Below are 22,536 nucleotides of genomic sequence, written 5' to 3'. Positions count from 1 at the left end.
TCATTTCATCAGTACTCCTGAAAGTTCACCATATGGCAATGTATGATGATGATGATGATGATAATGATCACGACGATGATGAAGAAGGAGGGAGAGGAGAAGGAGAAGGAGGAGGAGGAGGGGAAGAAGAAGATGGAGAGAAAGAAGAAGGGGAAGAAGAAGGGGAAGAAGAAGAAGTCACACTTTGATATGGTTTATGATCGTCCAAGTATCTTCACACCTGTGGGTTCTCACCAGGCCTATGTCACAGAGCAGGCGTTTCTCATGCTTGAGTCTTAGATGAGGAGCATTAGCCTCAAATATGTCATTTGCCCAACCTGACACAACCAGGAAATAGCGAAGCCACTATCAGAACTCAAATATTCTGGCTCCAAATTCTCTTTGAAGCTCAAGGTTTTTCTTAAGTAGCATCATCTTCAAATTTAAGTTGTCAGAATCCTTTACATAAATGCAGGAGCTGTGTGCAATAACTGTCTGCAAACACTGCTCTATTTTTTCAATGGGTGGTAAAGACAAGTCTGAATTTAGAGGAGGAAATAACAGTTACCTGTAAACTAAGATGCTCAGGGAAACTAGATTTTAGTAACAATTTTGGCTTTTTGTGCTTTATTTCATAAGTATATTAAGAACAATCAGAATTTGGAAGAAACTGGAGTGAACACCCTAACTTCTACCTGTTTATCACATTAATTCCATTGTTTCTATCAATTTCCCAATTTTCACTACTTAGAAAGATTGAGAAATCATTAAAGATTAAGTGAACCTAAATGTATGTCGTGAATAATTGAATAGCTACATGACAAAGGAACATAAATCCACTCGGGATCTGAAGTTCAGCAGTCTCCTTTCTCCATGGTTCACTGAGAATGATTGCAAGGAGTGGCTGGGAGGGCATAAAACAACAACGGGCCTGGGAGAGGCACCACAGTATTAACTTCTCTCCTGCTCCTCTGGAGGGGCCGCCAACCTGCTCCTGTCCCACAGCCTTTCTTTTTTTAAATTAAAAAAAAAAATTTTTTTTTTTTGACAGGCAGAGTGGACAGAGAAAGAGAGACAGAGAGAAAGGTCTTCTTTTTGCCGTTGGTTCACTCTCCAATGGCCGCTGAGGCCGGTGCATCGCGCTGATCCAAAGGCAGGAGCCAGGTGCTTCTCCTGGTCTCCCATGGGGTGCAGGGCCCAAGTACTTGGGCCATCCTCCACCGCACTCCCTGGCCACAGCAGAGAGCTGGCCTGGAAGAGGGGCAACCGGGACAGAATCTGGCGCCCCGACTGGGACTAGAACCCAGTGTGCTGGCGCCACAGGCGGAGGATTAGCCTATCGAGCCGCGGCGCCAGCCCCCACAGCCCGTCTTCTTCGGTGACTATCTTTGAATACATTTTTCTCACATATTTAATAAATAACCATTTAATCAGAATATAGATTTTCGAATGCTGACTTCATGTTGGGCACTCTCCTAGTTGCTGGGTAACCCAATGACGGGGATCTATTTGCAGATGGTAAAGGCCCATGGGGAACAGACATTTAACACAGTAAGCTCTGCAATGGCGGGATTACCCTGCGAAGCATGTGAGCATTGAAGGGCCAGTTGGTAACTCACTGGTGGAGGAGACCTATACGGCCTTCTGGAAGAAATGATGCTAATGAACTCAGGCTGGGGAGGAGAAAGGGGTGGCAGAACATAGGGTGTAGCAACAGATTAGATGTGCCTCTCTAGTTCTCCTCTTCTTATCTGTTATTTTCAACACACTTCTCAATACCTTTCTGAAAGAGGCTGTTAGCTGCACATTAATTATAAACTCTCCTCTTTTCTCTGGAATAAACGGAAACAGCAGGAAATATTAACCAGCTCCTTTGCATTCAGATATGGGGCTGGAGGAAGTCTCCATCAAATAAAGGAAATTTGTCCTTATTTACTCCTTTTTCCATCCTGGTGCCTAGAAGGTGAAGGTGGTGGCGAGAGTTCTGGCAATCATCTTGGGCCGTAAGGAAGAGGGCACACAGGAACAAACACAGGGAAAAGTAGGCCTGTGAGCTGTAGGGAGTACAAGTCTCTGACCTTACCAAACAGCAGATCTCTTAAGTAGGAAACAGAATTACCTTGTGCTCTCCACTGCCCCCACCCCATCACAGGCAGCTAAACCTGCTCATCACTGGTCCACCTTCCAAGATCACTGTAGCTCACCGCTACTATTCTCTGCTCTTCAGTCATAGCGCATGCTCATGCCATCCCTTAAACAAATAAATCTCCATTTGCGACTGTGTGGCCACTCCTGGATGTACATGTGGCTTCCCAACCAGTTATGAGCTCCATGAGGGGAGGCGGCTAATTTGTCCATTTTTTGTCATCACCATTTCTAGCAAATTCTTTGGCAGACTGAACATATTTAATCAATGCTCACTGTCTGATAACACCATGACTGCATGTTAGAAAGAATGTGGAGATTTGTTAAATATTTAAATATTCTGAAGAATATTAATATTAAATAGTAAAGGAATTGTAAAGGAAAATAAGTCCTCTAGGGGAGAAAAAGGCAAAACTCATGAAGCCATGGCTCTGAGACACCTTCGAACAGGTTGTGTATAGTGAAGAAGTCTCTTACTTTCCTGGAAACTAGAAGTCAGCAGCACCAGGACCAGCTTCTAGGCAGAAGCCAATCCACCCGTGCCCAGAGCCTCCCACTTTCGAGGTGGTGCCTCTGATGAAGTTCAGCTTCGCGAATGTGGAAGGTGCTTGTGCTAAAAGTCAAATTATCTCACAAATGTTTTCCTTCCTGGTCTTTTTTCTAAATGCAGAATCCACTTCTATGTGCATGAAGCACATTTCACCCTGTGCTGTGCCTCTGGTTGTTTCTGGGAAGACTTCAGTGTGCAGTGCTTTGCAGTCATCTGCTTTTCTGTAAAATCCCAGCTTCAACCCACCAGCCCTATGAACAAATCCACAAAGCCCATGGTCTATGAACTGTCACGGAAAACAGGCAAGTGACACTGAGGAGCAAAACTCAGCCACAAGTGTACGTCAACTAAATGCAGAAAAATGAGAAAAGAGAAGAAAAGAATCAGGAAAAATATTTCCATTATCTAAAAAAAAACCCAAAATCACTTTTTAATTTACTTTCTCTTGGCCAGTCCTGAAAGTAAGCATTTGCTCTTTCCTCATTAACTTGAGTCTTTTGTGTAAATTTTTCCATTGTAAGTGCTCTCTACAAAATCATTTTCACACATTTCTCAGATACATCAATCCTTCCGGCATTCCTCTGTGCACACATTATGGTACCCCGGCTCTAAATATAAAAGACTTTTATTATGTCCATTAACCATGGACATATGTGCTCCAAAAGTTTCCTGACATGCAGTCATTTGTGGTTTTTTAATTATAAACAGAAAATATTCACTAGAAAAATAAAGAAGGGGGCCCATAAATATATCGTTATGCATTTGCGTTGTTTATATACGAACCGATGAGTAAATAAATGACTCTCTCAGTTGTCGGCTTCAGCATGCGAGCATGCATGTGTTTATACACACACATTCACTTGAGCAACGAAGCCCAGGCGTTGTCCAGAACTCAGATACTGGTAACTGTGGCTACTACCTCGGTGGTGTTTCTAAAATAAAGGAATGGATGTTCCTTCAGATCTCCCTCTACACAGACAATTAAACAGGGAAGAAGGTAATGTCCATTAAAATATTTGACAAACAAAGTCATATTTATTGAATGCGTTTTATTTTAACAACCAAAAAATTCTAACAGCCTAACAATGCACATAAGTTAAAAATTAATTATCACTTAGTGATAACAAAGATAGTTGATTTACATGGAAAAAAGAACATTTACAATATGTTAATCCTTATTCACATTGTTGATACTGCAATAAAACACAATTTGTTTTTTTTTTCATTTCACAAAAAAAAAAAAGGCGGGAAATTGTGCTTTGTCAAGAGGCACTACAAGAGAAAGTTTCTTCTTCCAAATAGATATTATATGACAGATATTGAATAAATAGACATATATGCATTGTAATTCGCAAAGATCTGGCAAGACCACAGGCTAAAATGCCCACAGATTCACTTAGAACCACTGCAAACTTGGCAGTGAAATTAAAAAATAAAAGGCAAGACTTAGCATTGAAAAATACCTAATAAATTTTTGGTTGAAGTGTAAAAGATACCAAATGCGGATGCCATCGATAGATGAGCCACCTTGTAAGAGCTTGGCAAATCAGTTTCAATTATGTGTACAGAGTGACCTTCAGCAACAGTGTCAGAAGACAATTTGGAAAGAGTAACTCGGAGATCAGGAAGCAGCAACCACGGACTTTCTGATTAAAGCTGCAGCATACTACAGAAAAAGGAAGGATGGGCCCCGGGCTTCACTGCAAACAGCCATCCTTTTGCAAAGGTATACGACACTCATGTCAAGATAATTTTTTAAACATCATTATTTGAAAAAGTACAGGAAAATGTCCCTTTAAAAACTCCAGAGGTTACTGAGCAGCTAGAATTAGCTTGTATTGCAACATGTCTTCTCCCTGTATATTGTAAGTTCTGAGTTAATATCTACACATAGAGGTTTTTTTTTAACTCCTACCTTTTATACCTTTCAAATATATAAATAGTATTAACAGTTATATTACAATGTTTGTGTAGTAAACAGAAAATAACTTTCAAAGTGATATTGCATGAGGTCTTTTACAAGGTTGCATGAGAGCACAACTCAAAAAAATAAAAATAAAAAATAAAAAAAATCCAACCATGTGGGACTGTTTAATGGCCGTTTAAAGCATGGATTCGGTTCTCTAGCCAGTCCTGAAGGTGAGGTCTCCTCTTGCAATTACTGTAAGTAGAAATGGAAAGTAATGCTACTGGTATTTCTGATAGGAAGCTGAAGGAGATTTGGAGAACTAAAGCAGATTGCAGCTTTAATGCTCATTCCACTGAACAGCCAGTTGGCATTAGTTCTGCTTTATGTAAGGTAATTGCTATGTAGGTAACTGGGGTGCTATTCCCTTTGCCGAAGAGTAGGTGCTTCTACTGCAGTCGCTTCACTTACTCTCTCGCCTGGAGCTGCACAGTGATGCCAAACCAGGTTCTTACTAGGGCTGCCATATACCAGGGGAAGTGACGGGGCTTGGGCGCTCAGGGACTGGAAATGCCTGGTTAGGTGGACGCGAAGTGTGGGCAGAAGAGGAAGTCTAAAGCGGAACAGAAGTAAGAAGCAGCATTTGGAGAGCGGAGAGGATGGAGATCTATTTGAGAGGGAGCCCCTTTAACTGGGCAGCAACTTCTTTCCTAAGTTAACGTTACAATGAACTATTTTCTAGTAAAAAAAAGCAAACAAAACAAAACCCAGCAAGAACAACATTTAAATGAGCAGGCTTATTCATTTTTAAGATTTGAAGCCACAAGCAGGTAAATAAATTTCACAATAAAATGTGGCTCATACTAGGAATTCCGTATGTCCAACATCAAAATGTCATGTTACCAAGACTGTACTAACGGACAAGTGTTCTCTGCACTGAATCTCAGCTTCACTCATTTAGAATTCCATAGAAAAGCATCTGTTCACTACAGTTACGACAAATTGAATAACGGAACGTATCAAGTCATTTTATTGAGTCATTTTAAGTGTGCATTGTGTCTTTAGCAATTTGACTTCTATCATTTTAATATGCCCTGATTTTTTTTTCACTTTACCTTCTTCTTTCTTTTTTTCTTTCTTTTTTTTTTTTGGCAGTGTTGATTTATTTTGTTAAATACATACCTCAAAAATTACCCATTAAGCTGCCAGATAGGAAGCCAGAGAATTAAAAAAAATAATAATAATAAAATCAGGGATAAACACGAAAAATAAATAGGAATTCAAAAATAGTCACCCCACCCTGAGAGCAGGCCACAGTTTATCAAAAAGCCAAAGCGACTCACCGTGAAGTGGTTTTTTTTTTTTAATACATAAACAAGTCTTTTCTTTAAGAACTCATTTCACAGTCTATTCTTTCGGATTGTAAAGTTCTCTGTCCCATGCAATTTTAATATATATATGTAAATATAGAGATATATACATATACATATACACACACTGGTAGCTTCCTTCATTGATTCCGTGGGTCTTTTCGTCCTGGAACTTGCTGATGTCTCTCCCGTAAGCGCAAGGAGAACAAAGGCGGGGTCTCCCGGGGTTCTAAGAACGGCGATCCAGTCCGCTGGGATGGTGTAACACTTCCGTGTCTTTGCCAAGGCTATGTCTGATTCAGAAATACTGAAGTTAGTCTATAGGTGTATCCTGTGCAACGAAGACATGTCAAAAAAGGTAAGAAAAACAAAACAGACATAAAAAGACACAAATAAAATAAAGCAAAAAAAATTTTTTTTAAAGGAACTAAAAGAGAAAATCCTTGGAGCGCTGTATTGCTTCGCCGGCTGGCAGTTCACATTATCTCTGGTCGATCTCGGCGGGCGGCGCCTTGCTCTTGTCGGCCGCCTCCTCCTCGGCCTCCACCTTGTACATCTCCTCCGAGCCTTCCTCGCTGTCGTTCTCCTCCGACTCGGTGAGCAGCTCCTCGTCCTTGTACTCGGCCACGTCCACCGCCGAGCCCAGGTGCTCCTTCAGCTTCCCGTGGTGCTTCACGTGGTACCGCTGGTTCTGGAAGAACTTGATGATGGTATGTTTGGGGAGATCCAGCTGGGCCGACAGAGTGTGGATGGCTTCCTGGTCGGGGTACAGGCCTACGTCGTGAATAAAGCTTTGGAGGATCCCCAGCGCTTCCAAGGAGATCTTTGTGCGAGACCGGGGCTTTTTGGCACAGCTGTCTTCGGCCGCGGGCGGCGGGGGAGGCGCTTCTTCTCTGGGAGGCGAGCTCTCCTTGGCTGGCTGAGACTGCTGTCTGTGGAGAACCTGAGAAACCAACAGAGAAGTCAGCACGTGACCACGCGGGTACCTTCAGCCACCAACCCTCTAACATCTCTCTCTGTCACTGGCAACTCATCAAGCCTGGCTTGGGCACACTTCCTCATTTCTTTTTATTCTTTTTTTTTTTTTAAATATATTTATTTATTTGAAAGGCAGAATTAGGGAGAGGAAAAGACAGAGAGAAAAATCTTCCATCTGCTGGTTCATTTCCCAAGTGGCCACAGAGGAGCCTGGAACTCCATCTGGATGGAGTCCCCTGTGGGTGGCAGGGGCCCAAGCACTTGCGCCATCTTCCACTGCTTTCCCAGGCGCATTTGCAGGGAGCTGGATGGGAAGTGGAGCACTAAGGACTTGAACCAGCACTCATATGGGATGCAGGTGATGCCGACAGGGGCGTACATCACTATGCCACAACGCAGGGCCCTCTTTTTTTATTCTTAATGTCAAGTTTTCTAGTTGGCTGTAATTGAGTAATTTCTCTTTTATCTCTTCCTATTCCCCATTTACTCTTGATCTTCATAACTGCTTTTTCAATATTATCTCTCAGCATGAAATAATTTCCTATTCTAATGTGAATTCGTTGACTCCTTCAGTCTGACTCAAGAGAGGAAGGGGGCATTTGGCTGACTGGTTAAGCCTCAAGAGTACTGGATTCAAGTCCTGGCTCTGCTCCTGCTTCCCCCTTCCTGCTAGTCCAGGTCCTGGGAGGTAGCAGGCGCTGGCTCTGGTCACATTCAACAACTACTTGTCTGTCCTTAGCGTGGGAACCAAACTGAGTTCCTAGTTCCCAGCGTGGTCCACCTCCCCCAAGCCGCTGCAGACATCTGAGGAGTGAACCACTGCATGGGAGCTCCCTCAAATAAATAAATGATGAATAAGATTTTTAAGAAGAAGAAAACAATGAGAGCTGCACTCGGGCTCTTACATTGTCTGCATGAGAAGGACTCCATGGAGAGAAGAGAGGGAGCAAGAGACTGGCCAGGAACCTCAGCCCTAACAGCTTCAGCTGCTGCTGTGAAAAGCCCCACTGAAATGCGCTCTGACGGCAAAAACCACCTCTCCTGCTCTGAGCTCCGAGCAGCACCTCTTAGATTCTCCCAAGACCTTGAAGAATGGTGAGCTCACTTTCTAGAAAAGCATGCATTTCTCCATTTACCATGAGTCCCTATTTCATGCAGTCTTCATCACCCTACAGCAACAAATAAAACACTTTCCGGAGTTCAAAGGGAAGCAGTCCAATCAATGCAGAAGAAAACGTCTAGTTACATTCGAGAACCATTTGTCCACCATCCCCACCACCAGGCACCACTTGTGTGACCCATTTTGTTAAGCTAAGAAACATCAACATCAAATCAAGGATTTAAGGAAAAATACTTCTCTGTCACTCATCCCAATCTTGGTGGCTCATGATTAGAAAAACAAAAATTTTTACCCATGTGCAAATGTTAATGTTTTTTAGACAATGTAATAAATATTATGAAAGATGAAATTGTTACCTAAGTAGGGCAACAATAAACAGAAGGGGTTTCAACTTTTCAAATAATAATCAATAATCAAAAATTAAAATCATAATCAAGAGCAAATGAGACTTTCTGTCATAATAAGCGGATGGCTGGTGGCAGACAGAAATTGAAACACAGGACTATAAAACAGTGGCACTAAAGTCCAAATAATGTTGACCAATTAAAATGAATGTTCTTAGCATTTTCTTTACCACTTTCAACTAAGAGTAAACTCGTGTGGTCTGTTGTGGTAAGCTGGCATCAGCAAAAAAGTGAGCGCTCCGTTCCTCTGGCAGCCTAATTATACCCGGCAGGGAAAGTAAAGCTGCATGGTGGGCTTGCGCTGCTCATGTCAGCTTTGATGGCAGGAAGATATCTGCTCTGAGGCCATAATCTGGGCAGCGTGAGCTCTGATACAAATAAACCCTGGTGTCCGCCGGTGAGGATTTCAGCTGAAATTACGTCCGGAATACTTATTTGAAGAACATCTACTCGAGCACGAGCACTCCTTATTAGAGCAATTGTGTTAATTGGAAAACAAAAGAGAATTAAAATGCCCCATTTTCTAAATTATGCTTGCCTTCTGTAGTAAAAGTCAGCAGAACGGTTCCATTTAATGGAATAATTAGATTGGTTCTTTAGGGGTTTTCCATTGTGCATTGGTTAGATTTAAAGAGATTTTTCCAAAACTATACTTTGAAGTTCCTATAATCTTTCTGCATGATAGCATTTGTTCCTCTCCTTAGGTCCAACCAATTGGCCTACTTCACCTCCTCCTGGTTCTTACAACTGAGCAGTAGTAATACAGATGTGCAGAGAACCAAACATGAAATAGAGAAGGAACAACAGTAACAGCTACCACTCACTGAGTGCTTATAGTCTGTGCCAACTGTTCTGAGAACTCTGCATGGATTAATTAATTGAATCCTGAGTGTCCTTCGTGAAGGTGTTTTTTGGATCGAGAATAAGCTGGAAAGATGTAGCATATCAGGAGAATTCCTCTAAGCAGGAAATCGTAAACACGAGAAGCTGTGAGAATATTTCCAGAGCACAACAACAGTGTCACTGCCCATCGCATACTAGACAGATGTTTCTCAGCGAAGTCGGAATATGAAGAAATATTATCTGCAAAGTGGAATAGCTAGTCTCTGGCCAGACAGCAGAGTGAGGTAAGCAGGGCAACATGACCACAGCTACATGGAGACGACTAAGTGGCATCTCCAGCATCTTCTAGTAGGTGAGAGTAGTCCAAATACACATGACCACTGAGCCTCTCTGAAGTTGCCAAAAGTGCTGAGCCTTTTGTGCTCCATTGCCATTTTTCTTTGTCTCTTACTCTTCTGTGATCACAATATACCTAAGGTCTGGGATGAAAAATCTCCAATGTAGCTGTTCCAACTATCTTCATTCCCCGCAAAGTGTTTTAATTACTCTAGGCAGAGAGATATTCTCTCTAGACAAGCTCTAGCATGAGGACTACATAATTTCCTCTCTAGTGCATCTCTAAGAATTTTTCTTAATATCACATAGCGCTTTTCTTCTAGTGGTGTGTAAGTTCTCTGAGCCAAAACAGAGTAGAGTTAAATATTTATAAGATGATCAGTCCTCAGCAAGACAATTAATTCAAACTCCCCTACCTAAAGGACAGAACTGAGTCAACTTTTACTTTCTCACAAATGGTCTAAATTAATGTGCCTTCTCTCAAAATGGGCTTGGGGAGGAGGAAAATCCCCGCTGTTCACACCTACCCATACCAAACATATACAAACTGCATTAACCCACAAATGAGTGCTTATATCCTCCAAAAGGCAGGTTCAAAACAGTTCTTATTTATTTATTTATTTTCATTTTATATAAAATGGGGGGAGGAAGAGGCAGAGAGAGAGAGAGAGAAAGAGAGAGATGACAGAGAAAAATCTTCCATCCAGCTGTTCAATCCTTAAGTGCCTCCAAAACCTAGGGCTAGGCCAACCTGAAGTTAGCAGCCCAGAATTCATTCCATGTCTATGTGGATGGCAGCAACCAAGTACTTGAGCCATCATCTACTTCCTCCCAGGGTATACATTAATTAGGTATTAATTAGGAAGCCGGATGGAAAGGGAAGGAGCTGAACTCCAACCCAGCACTGTGATATGCGATGTGGGTGTCCCAAGTAATATCTTCACTGCTGCACCAAGCACCTGCTCATCACAGCAGTTTTAGTCATAAAATCCCCAAATTGGAAAGGAATCAAGTGTCTATCAATTGGAGAATGCAGAAATACATTGCATAACAGAGCGGGGGGGCGGGGGGGGATGAACTACTGGTAATGTAGGTAAGCATCACAGTCTTGTTTTTGAGTGAAATAAGCCAGATGTGAAAGATGAAAAACTGCATGTTCCCATTTATGTGAAAGACATGAACAGGAAAGACTAGGAGCTACCCCAAAATAGGGGAGGCCCGCAGTGACACATGTCAGCTCTACAGATCTAAAGCATAAACCTGTGGGGTTTCCTGAGTTTAAGGGAACAGGAGCCAGCCTTGTGGGGTGTTGAAAATATTCTGTGTATTACCCTGGATGTTGGCTAAAAGAATGTGTACATGGGGTGGGCATTTGGCACAAAGGTTTGGGACCCCCACATGCCGTATTGGAGTACCTGGGTTCTAGTCCTTGCTATGCTTCCAATTCCAGCTTCCCGCTAATGTACGCTCTGGGAGACAGCAGGTGATGGCTCAAACAATTGGGTTCCTGCCACCTAGGTGGGAGGCCTAGATTGAGTTCCTGGCTCCTGGCTTTGGCCTCGTCCCATCCTGGCTGTTGTGGGCATTTGTGGAGATCTCTGTCTCTCAACTAAATGAAATTAATTTAAAAATGTGTGTACATGTCTAAAAGATTATCAAATTGTATAATTAAAATCTATACATTTTACTATATGAATATTATACCATATCTCAATTTTAAAAATTAAAAGAAAAAAAACATAGGCCTAATCATTGATCTTTATGCCTATGATACAATAGTTCTCTTGAAAGATAATTTTTCAGTTCTTTTTACTCTTGACCTTAGTGTACACTGAATCCTGCCAATTCATCCTATTATGGTTTGGACTTTTCTCCTTCACAATTGAACTAAATTAATCTGGTTATATTCATTTTTGATAATTTCTATAAAGAAAGTCCTAAAATGGTTATTACAAGCCTCTCTGATTTTTGTCACTTCTGGTTGTTGATTTCTCAATAGGACAGGGTTCATGACAGTAAAACATCAAAGTAGCTTCAATAAAAATAATAACACTAATAATAGTTATCATTCATGTAAAATAACTTTGAGTCAAACATTGACCTCAATGCTATAAATATATTTATGTTACTTAATTTTCACATTAATCCTAGAAAGAGGTATTTTTACTCCAATTTATGATAGGAAAACTGCAGTTCCATGAATATAGATAATTTGTTCAAGGTACACAGCTTGTAAGTAGCAGTACTAGGCTGCTAAAGTATATCTGTCAGGGCTGGTATGTGGGGTAGCAGGTGAAGCCACTGCCTGCAATGCTAGCATGCCATATTGGTGCTGGTTCATGTCCTAGCTGCTCCATTTCCAAGCCAGTTGTCTACTAAAGACCTGGGAAAAGCAGCAGAGGATGGCCCAAGTGATTGGACCCCTGCCACTAATGTGGGAAACCGGGATAAAGCTCCTGACTCCTGGTTTGGGTCTGGCTCAGCCCTGGCTGTTGCAGCCACTTGGGGAATGAACCAGTGGATGGAAGACCTCTCTATCTCTTTCTGTCTTTCCCTCTTTCTCTGTAACTCTTTGAAATAAGTAAATAAATGTTTAAAAATAAGTATATCTGCCTATTTTAAAGTCCTTGCCCTTAGCTTTGTGTTTTCCTGCCTTCCATGAGCAAGGTTATACAGAAAAATTGAACAATATCTCTAGAGCAGGGGTGATAGACCATAAATAAAATATCGGGAAGCAATAAATACTATGCTCAATAACAGAGCAATGTGTAAGGAGGGATATTGGGAGAAGGGAAGTTTTTTTGATACGGTGACTCAGCCAGCTCCCTAAAGAAGCTGCACCAGAGCAGAGGCCTAAAGTAGGGAGGGCTAAGCCATGAATAACTTTCCAGACGGAGAACACAGCAAGCAGAAAGGCCAGGAGGAAGGAGCATAGTTGATGTATTTGGTTGGCTATTACATTTAAATTAATTAAAACTAAAGAAGAAAAAGTTCGGTTTCTCAGTTGCATTAACCACATTTCAAGTGCCCAACGGTACACTGTGCAATGCAATACTGAACAGCACAGCATTTCCTTCATCACAGAAAGTGCACTGGCCTGTTTGATGCTGGAGAAAAACAACTGGGAGGCAGCCAGGGAGGGAGGTGTGGGACTTGGGCATTCTACTACAGGATGACAGAAAACCTTCACAATGAACTGCAGTCACAGCATCAGATCTAGCCAGACACAGAACAGAACAGAACTTGGAAGCTGCTACTATTACTAGACAGAATAGAAAATATTCACAGATCCATACCCAGTAAGGAAGACTCAGCTTGTAATATATTACTGGACTTTCATGAGAGAATCACAAATTGTAACATTATCGTAAAAACAGCCAGAAGCGTGCCCTGGCACTTCTATCCTCAAAAGAATGGCTAATTTACATTTACCTGATGGTTGCCTTCCTTAGCTGAAGTGCTTATCATATCTAAAAGGAATAATGTTTAAAACAATCAGCCTTGGGTTAACACAGCAAAAAAAAAAAAAGGCACCAATTTATCAAATATTCATGGAGTGTCTACAATAACTGAACCTATGAATTTACAAAGTTTTTAAGTAAGGAATCCTAAATCCAACAACGGAGGGTAGATGAATAAATTATGGGTAGAATGTACACAAACAGAAAGCTAAATGTCTAGCAAGTCTCTTCTCATTTATTTGCTGAAATCTCTCTGGGCTGAAATACAACTTGAATGTTTATAGATGGATGTGAGGATGGTGATTAAGAAAGAGAATATATTCAAAAGAGACACCAACTTCAAACTAAAACTCAGAAGTCCCTTACCCACTCACAAAGCACACTTTTAATATGGACACATGTTGTTTCTCTGCCTTCAAAACTGAAAACTTTGAAAACAAAAGGACCTAAGGGGACCATGACAAAATCTGACTAGCAAAGATAAAGCAGCTCTTCTTAAAGCTCTCGGTGTTCAAATAGATTTTGAAGGCCTCAATGAAAACCAGCTGGGAGCCATGTGTAAAATATAATGGTTTTTGCCTGCAGGGAAGGAAGTGAGATCTTGAATGATTAAGTTTAGGAAAGTATATAATTCACTGTATCATTATGGGGTGAACTGGATTACATATAATAAGCCAAGACTTTGTGGTCATTTTATATAGGGAAAATGAGAAATTATTAAGGAGGTGACTGTATGGGGTGGTTGATCCAGTGTGGTAATAAGTTAAAACAGTTTCCCAGGTGGCCACATTGGCTGCTCTCTGACAAGCCTTACACACAGGACTGAGCCTTGTCCAGAGCTTCAGACCCTAAAGGGCAGAAGATGAGCACACAAACAAGTGACTTTCGCCTTAAGTTTTGTTGGGTTAGTATCAGAATTATTTTGTTTAGTTTCACCTCATTGATGATGACAGAATATAAAATAGCTGATACAACAAAGGAAAGCATGCTTCTACTGAAAGTTCTGAGAAAAATATATTTTAACAATACTAGGAACAACTAGTTAAAAGTTTTTGTGTGCCACTCAATCAAAATTTGTTAAAATGATGAATGAGAGCCGGCGCCGCGGCTCACTAGGCTAATCCTCCGCCTAGCGGCGCCGGCACACCGGGTTCTAGTCCCGGTTGGGGTGCCGGATTCTGTCCCGGTTGCCCCTCTTCCAGGCCAGCCCTCTGCTGTGGCCAGGGAGTGCAGTGGAGGATGGCCCAGGTGCTTGGGCCCTGCACCCCATGGGAGACCAGGAAAAGCACCTGGCTCCTGGCTCCTGCCATCGGATCAGCGCGGTGCGCCGGCCGCAGCGCGCCAGCCGCGGCGGCCATTGGAGGGTGAACCAACGGCAAAAGGAAGACCTTTCTCTCTGTCTCTCTCTCTCACTGTCCACTCTGCCTGTCAAAAAAAAAAAAAAAAAAAAAAAAAATGATGAATGAGTATGTGTTATTTCACAAATATACTACATATCAAGTATCTAACTGAAGTTCTAACAGTCTATCTCTACCCCCCCCTTTTTTTCTCAAATCATCATTAGAGGCTAATTTTGACCCAAAAATTCAGCAGGGAAAACAGCATTAGTGATTAGTAATTCATGTAAATATAAATGTAACCATTATATATCTGTTCCACCTACTAACTGCAAGCTGTATGTTGGCACACCATATGGCTGGCACACAGTAAGTACTCAGGACGTCTCGGTTCTGCAGCACTAAATTAATTCCATATTCTCTCTTCTTTACTTTCAGCCCAGTCATTATTCTTGTTCAGCAGAACCGGTTATTATTTCTCTTGCTATTATTCCTTTTTAGCAAAACTATGTTTAAAAAGTAAAGAAACTGTCACTAATTATAGGAATTTACATTTAGTGTGTATCTGAAAGCAAGGATACAATTTTTTCTTTTTTTTAACTATTTTTATATTAAAAAAATTAGGGTATTACCTAACACATAAAATGGCTTCGTAGAACAGTTGTGAGAAATTTTGGGGTCACAAAGTTCTGGTTTCAAATCCAATTCCTATCCCAAACCACAACAGGTGATTCTCAAAGTGGAATCCATGAAAACATTACACTCATCAAAACTATTTCACAGCAAAACTAAAACCTTAATTACCTTTTTGACTTGCTGAAATGTGTACTGATGGTATATAAATAATGGTGGAGAAATCGTTGCCCTGTGACAATAAAGGCAGTAACACCAAACTATACCTATAGTTCTGTGTTCACTGCCACAAGTTCATGACAAAAAGTATACCACTTTTGTTTTTACATTTTTTTAAAGATTTATTTACATATTTGAAAGGCAGAGTTACAGACAGATAGGGAAAGATCTTCCATACATTGGTTCACTCCCCAAATGGCTGCAATGGCCGAGGATGGGCCAGGCAGAAGCCAGAATCCTTGAACTCCATCTGGTTCTCCCATGTGGGTGTAAGGGTCCAAGTACTTGGACCAACTTTTGCTGCCTTCCTGGGTGCATTAGCAGGAAGGTGGATCAGAAATGGAGCAATCAGGACTTGAACAGCTGCACAAATGGGATGCAGGTGTCACATGCAGTGGCTGAACCCACTGCACCACAATGCTGGCCACCTAATGCCACTTTCATTCAGGAATATTTTGATGAAGCAGTAAAAGTTCACTAATTACTTAGATCTCAAAGTATACCTCTTTTTAATATTCCATGAGAGAAAGTGAGACATATGCATAAAGCATTTCTATAACATGCTGAAGTAAGATGGTTATCTTGAGAAAGAGGACTAGTGTGATTGAGTTGAAAGCTGGGCTACCCACTTTTGTGTTAGATTTTTATTTTCACTTGAATGAATGACCAGACAAACCATGGTCCTTCAGATTTAGGGGTCTGGCGGGCATTTCCTTAACAATGAAATGAGTCTGTCACTTCAATAAAAGTATCTTACTAGCTTTGTTGCCAGTGATAAACTCTGACCTTACAAGCAGAAATCACAATTCTGGAAAACTTGCAGCTGTCACCATTGAGCTTAATGGTGTCTCAATACTGAATGACTTCTCTCATGATACTGGTGGTTATTTAACAAATGTTTCTAGGTTTGTTTTTTAAACATGTCATATAATGAAATATGTCAGCTTTTGAAAGAGATGCATCAGTTAGTAACCCAACATTTCCCATATGACCAATGTATGATGTTAAAAGTTATGAATGGGTAAAAGATGGATTCAAAGTGTAAGGCAGACCAATAGGTTATAAGGTGACAAAGTATAAACTATGAAAGATCAACATGGTTTCAGATTCAATTCCATCTGGCAACTAGCCTGTAAGAAGCTTCTACTTGTAAAGTTTTATCATAGGAAGATACTTCAGAAAGTTCACAGAAAGTGGAAATAAAGGATATTTACTTAATGTAAAAAGCACTGGAATCCATACATAGTTTTTTCATAGTATGCATTTCCATATCCTCTTTGAAACAGTCTTATATTATCAAAGCAGAATATCACAATTATCTCAGGAAACCTATTAAGGTACTCTTCCCTTTTCTAGTTACATGTATGAATCCTGATTTTCTTACTGACTTCAAGCAATACCAGGCATTATATGACATTAAACACAGAAGCAATTATGAGAATCCAGTTGTCTTCTATCAAACCATTCTTTTAAAATATTAGCAAAAATTTATAAAACATTGGTACCCTTCCATTATTTGTCTGAAAAAATATAATTATTTTACATTACATATATCATTTATAAATATGCATGTATAACTTTTTAACTAGTAAATATTTTAAAAATTTCCCAGAATTTCTAATATAGTAACATTAATACATATAATATGTTATTGGGTCCACAATATTAAAACTAAAAGGGGATCCTGAAACCAAAATATTTGAAAACTTAGGGACTATATGGATCATACTCTACACCCTAATAATAACTATAAGATTCAAAGTGAACCTACAATTAATGGGGTGAGTATTAAGTGTTAACAGTTAAGACACTGCTCTTGTATCGCATATCTGAGCAGCTAGGGACAAGTCCCAGTTCTAGCTTCCTGATAATGCAGACTCTAGGAGGCAACAAGTAACAGTTCAAGCAGTTCGGTCCCTGTCACCCATAGGAGAGGCCCAGACGGAGTTGTGGGTGCCTGGCTTTAGCCAGTTCTGGCTATTGTGTGTAGTTGGAGAGTGAACCAATGGATGGGAGATCTCTGACTTTCTGTCTCTCTGCCTTTCAAATAATAAAACAAATAATTAAAATTATAAACAGACAATCAAAATCCTTATTTCAGCAAAATAGGAAGACCTTAGAGAATGAGTGTCGGAGAAGCTGAGCAAGTATCATAATTTGCCTCTTGATTTCATCACTCAAAGATATTTTCACGGGTAAGACATTTTCTCTTAGATATATAACTCAGCACTATTTCTAACTTCAATGATGTACTAGAGTTGGCTCTTATGGTTGTAATTTCACATCCTAACATTATAAGACTTATTAAAAACTATGGTTTAGTTTTGTTGCTTTTTTTGGATTATACAGTATCCTAAGGTCAAAACTCAGGAAATCTGTTATTAAAAAAAAAAGTATCCATGAAGTGATGACAAATTGCAGACTACAGGTGTTAGATTACATTTTGACTCCAGGCAGGTTTAATATAAGTTGGTTTCCTTTTACAATTGCTCTTAACACATACAGCTATAGGAAAGGGATTTAAAAAGAGAGAGCGAGAGAGAATAAGGGGGGAAAAAGCAGTGTTCAATAAAAGAAGACCATGTCAAGAGAAATCAATACAAACAAGCAACATGGTAGAAACTCAGACACAGAAATACACGTTCAATTTTATCCAGACTTAGCCTGAGTTTCCTTCAGTATTGCAACTAAGACACTACTGCAACACCGTGTATGTTTTTAATGCAGTTTAATAATCGTTTCTCAAAATAAACACTTTGGTCAAAGATAAAAGCATAACAACACGGTGACATAATAATCTGTTAAAATAAACTTGGTGTTGGAGGAAGCATGGCTCTTAAAACAGCCTTTGGCTTATATCATTTCCTCTTTGGTAATAAATTGAGTATACCAACAATTTCAGTTTAGTTGGAGGTAAAAAGTAATGTGCTGCAATCATTAATCTGATTATTGGGAGTGGCCAGAATCTGCAAAAACTGAAGAAGCAGCTGAGTGAGCTGCTTCTCCAACATAAGGAGATGAGCTGATACACAGGAAATTTACCAAGGTCAGGGTGAGTGACTATCTCAATCAGACAGAGACTGAGACAGCATTGAAACAATCTTCTCCCCAGTTAGAACTTACAAGAGGAAAATCATATATATACATATATATATATACATGTGTATATATATGTATATATATATGTGTGTGTATATATACACACATACTGAGTGTGTGTATATGTGTGTATATGCACACATATATGTATATATACATACACACACACACACACACACACTCAATCTGTGCCTTTCTCTCCATGTGAATCATCTGGTAAATTGGTTTATTTGATCATTTAGGACCTAATGTGACCAAAACCATTCTACGAACACAGAAGAATCCAAGAGACTATTCAGGAAGAACAAATTCTTGAAGACAGTCCAGGCCAAGACCAGGAAGAATCCATTCCCAGCCCCCAAACCCTGTCTCCCTTGCCTAACTCCCGGGAGCATCCACTTTCCCCATTTCTGTACCATCTGCCACCCTTTACAATGTCTTCCCAGAACTCAAAATCTAGCCTACAAATTCATGAAGAGCCTCTTCTGAAGACCAGATTCTAGGCCCGGGGAATATTAAAGTGTCTTTAAAGATCTCATATTTACGTTAACATGAGTAAAGGGTAACACAGAAATCATCAGGGCTCAGGGTTACCTCTGTAATTCTGATTTTGAAATGAATGCACAACTTGTTTTCTTGGTTTAACAAAGAGAAAGAGTGTTTTTTGCACCAGCATGAATGAGAAAGGTTCCTAAGTCAAGTTAAAGATAACCAGAATAACTAAATGAGGAGAGTGAAAGGTTAGGATGATGGGGGTGCCAGGAATTCAAAATGGCATTTGAAAAGTCAACTTGGAAATTCATAATATTTCATAATGGCAAAGGGCCAAAAAAGAAAGCTGTGCAAAGGGTTCGGGTTTAAGAATGAAACATTAGAATTCTTAAACAGCTAATCCAGTTGGCTAAATAATTATCAGATGAAGTGAAAATGTGACTGAAATGAAAATAAGTTCATCAAGACCAGTGACACTTGATTTCTGAAATTTGATTTTTAAAAACAGATTCAAGGTAAGCTTAAAAGAATAGAATGCACAGACTACATCAGATGAACAAATTTCATCTAATTAGCTTAACCAGAGCAAAATTTTACTTCCTTTTAAGTGAAAGCATGTTAAGATAAATGGAGGCAGAGAATAGATTAAATTCATTGTATAAGAACAGACAGCACATAGCTAGCCAAGAATTGTCAATGAGACTTAAATAACGACTCCTAGGGTAAAGCGCCAATAACCAGAATTCAAACCACTTCCAAATCTTTAGTGTTTAGATATCCAGTGACAAAAATGTAGTTCACAAATATCTATTTGGAAAAGAATTATTTAGAAACAAAGATAGTATGAGGAAGAAAGAATTTCTATGAACATTGTCAGTCACAGGATCTCACGAAGTTAGGTAAGTTTCATTGAAGCAAAGAAATAACATTAACGATTTACAAACAGGTAATATAATGTAACTTTGTGCTCATGTGTCAAATTTCTATAATTATTTAAATTCTGTGATTAGAGTATTTTCAAATTTTTTTTGCCATCTTTTGGACTTTTCATTTCTTGAAGAAAACCCAGCAATAATCACACAATGCCAGGACTATTACATGTATTCGTCACAGGGAAAAAAGGACATGTAAAACTGCGCTCTGACCCCAAAATCACAACCCCCATGTCTAACATGTAACAAATACACCCCTTCTGCTGTTCAGCAGGTTATGGAGAAAAATATAAAAATGCATTCTGTTTCAATTTAAGTGTTGAGTTTAGTGCAAATAAGCATCTTCTAATTAAGATCAAAGAATAACGCTAAAAATGAGAGGCTATTATCCGCCATTTCAAGTTTAGGATTAAAAGTGAAGACAAAGAAGACCTGAGGAAAATCACGAATGTATTAAGGAGATGTTTCTTCCAAAATGTCAATCGTGAGTCGGTTGTAAAGGGATTTCCCCTTTTCCATCCTTTAAAGAAACCAAATACCCAATTTCATCAAAATTTGCTAACACAAAAGAGCAAGACCCTTTTCTGAACAAAATGTAGCCAAGAACCAGTTTAAGATGAAACAAAAATCCCATCATTCTGACAGTTCAGCAATATCAGAATGATGTCTTTGAGAGGAGAGGGTTTGAATTATTGAAGGAGCAAGGGTGTTTGCATTACACTCTTTACTTGGGGAGGAAAAGGCAAACGAAGGTGACCCATGTGCTGGAGGCCTCCTATGAGCCTATTTAGAATGCCACAGCAGGCCACATTTTCTGTGTAATTTTTACAGCTGGGGCACTCAGAAGTCAGAACAATCTGACAGTTATGGTTAGTGAAAATATTAGATGTCCACCAATAAAATACTACTTCAGCATATTTTTTTGCTTTCTGGACGTAACCACTTAATAACAGGACTTGAGAAAACTGCACTGTGTGAATCAAACACATAAAAGCACAAATATTCCTTTTATAGAAGGCAAAACCTAAGCAGTGCATTATAATCAACTGTTTTGGTAAAAGACAAAATACCTAGCATTACCACACCACTGACATATTCCAATCTGGGTAAACAAAGTCAAATGATCAAAGAAGGGCTTTCTCCTCAGGCCACGAGGCAGAGCCACTGATCTCTTAGGCGGGGCAGCAAAGATTCCTTGTGGCTTAGAGCTCAAAAGGTGTCAGGTGAGAGCTTAGCAAACACAGCCTGCAGTTTGAACTTCACTTAATTTCATCAGAGACTGGCTGCCTTGGTTAAATTATTTTCCCTGAAGAGAAAAACAACATGGAAAAATTAAATGAAGGGACGTAAAACTTCTCAAAGGTTAATGGGCTCTTCATTCTAGAATATTCTTTTCCATTCTAAATCACTCTTCATTCATTATGGGGAAGTTTGTGTTACCCTCCACTGATCTTACTGACTGAAACCAGGTACTTGGAGATGCTTGCTTCTAAACTTTGTGGTAGGCGCGCCTGGTGAAAGAAAGGCAAGAGGGGCCAGCGCTGTGGTGCAGTAGGTTAATCCTCCACCTGCGGCGCCGGCATCCCATATGGGCACTGGATATAGTCCCGGCTGCTCCACTTCCAATCCAGCTCTCTGCTATGTCCTGGGAAGGCAGTAGAAGATGGCCCAAGTGCTTGGGCCCCCACACCCGCATGGGAGACCAGGAAGAAGCGCCTGGGTCCTGGCTTTGGACTGGTGCAGCTCCGGCCGTTGTGGCCATTTGGGGAGTGAACCAATGGAAGAAAGACGCTTCTCTCTGTCCCTCTCATTGTCTGTAACTCTACCTCTCAAATAAATAAAAAGAAAAAAAAAAAAAAGAAAAGAAAAGAAAGGCCAAGAGCCAGGGACAAGGCCAGGCACTTTCACTGAAACTCAAGAAAACGAGTCTCCTTCTTCCTTCGTGTCAGCAAGGGTCACAGGGAAGAGAGCCCTCCACTCCTAATTCCCTGGGGCAGAATAACTGGACAGGCATTCCTTTTCCCACAGGAGAGGCTTCAGGCCCCCAGCGGCAGATGACCACTATGCTCCCATCAGGCCCGTTGTTCAGCATCCTTCTCTATTCTGATTCACAAAGCAAGTCCAATTCTGTCTCCACGCCACGACACCTTGGCTTTTCGAAGCATATTGGCTTACCCTGTGTAGGTCATCCCCAGAAACTGGAACTGTCAACTCATTATACTTTCAAATGTGAATTTGCTTAGGGATGGATTTAATTTAATAGCTTAGAACTCAGAACAAAACAAACATAGTTACAAACGACATTAGCAGGGAATTAATCATTAATGCACTCCTTGTCTCCTTTGGTATTCCAAGACTCGTCCCACAACATGCCCCAGCCAAGATCTGGGGCTCTCCACAGCTCCTCCCCTTCATCTGAAACCTCCATTCAGCCATTCCCACATGCTGTAATTATTCCTTTGAAACAGTTCTTGGAATAATTTTCCCATTCCATATATACTCCCACTGTCATAATTCAGACCCTTATAATCTCTTGCCTGAATGACTCTGACTTCCTCCCACCAGGATTCCCTGACACAGCCATCACTGCACCTTGCCAACAGCCATCAGTGGCCTGAGGATGGGTCAAGGCCTCCCTGGTATCAAGAGGACTCCATAACATGACTGTAGCTAGTGCCCCTGCCCTGAACTTGCAGGCTGGGCTCCAACAACGTGAGCTGTGGCTCCGCATG

At 40.4% G+C, this 22,536-nt stretch overlaps 1 protein-coding gene and 1 long non-coding RNA gene across 5 annotated transcripts in view; one reads left to right on the top strand and one right to left on the bottom strand.

The window, feature by feature from the left end:
- Positions 1-3,708: 3,708 nt before the first annotated feature.
- SATB2 (SATB homeobox 2) overlaps positions 3,709-22,536 on the bottom strand; it is a 199,405-nt gene continuing 180,577 nt past the window's right edge. For all 4 annotated transcript variants that reach the window (XM_051848329.2, XM_070070433.1, XM_051848330.2 and 1 more), the window contains one exon: positions 3,709-6,893. In XM_051848329.2, coding sequence (XP_051704289.1) covers positions 6,432-6,893 — 462 coding nt within the window. In that variant the 3' untranslated portion in view covers positions 3,709-6,431. The remainder of the gene's footprint in view (positions 6,894-22,536) is intronic.
- Positions 6,218-19,714, top strand: LOC103348810 (uncharacterized). The gene is made up of 3 exons (XR_517113.4): positions 6,218-6,308; positions 17,383-17,476; positions 18,623-19,714. It is a non-coding gene; the product is annotated as an uncharacterized lncRNA (long non-coding RNA).

Source organism: Oryctolagus cuniculus, chromosome 3, assembly GCF_964237555.1.
Source record: "Oryctolagus cuniculus chromosome 3, mOryCun1.1, whole genome shotgun sequence".
Taxonomy (NCBI): Eukaryota; Metazoa; Chordata; class Mammalia; order Lagomorpha; family Leporidae; genus Oryctolagus; species Oryctolagus cuniculus.
Note: the sequence above shows the minus strand (reverse complement) of the source record. Positions and strands in the feature narration are given on the sequence as shown.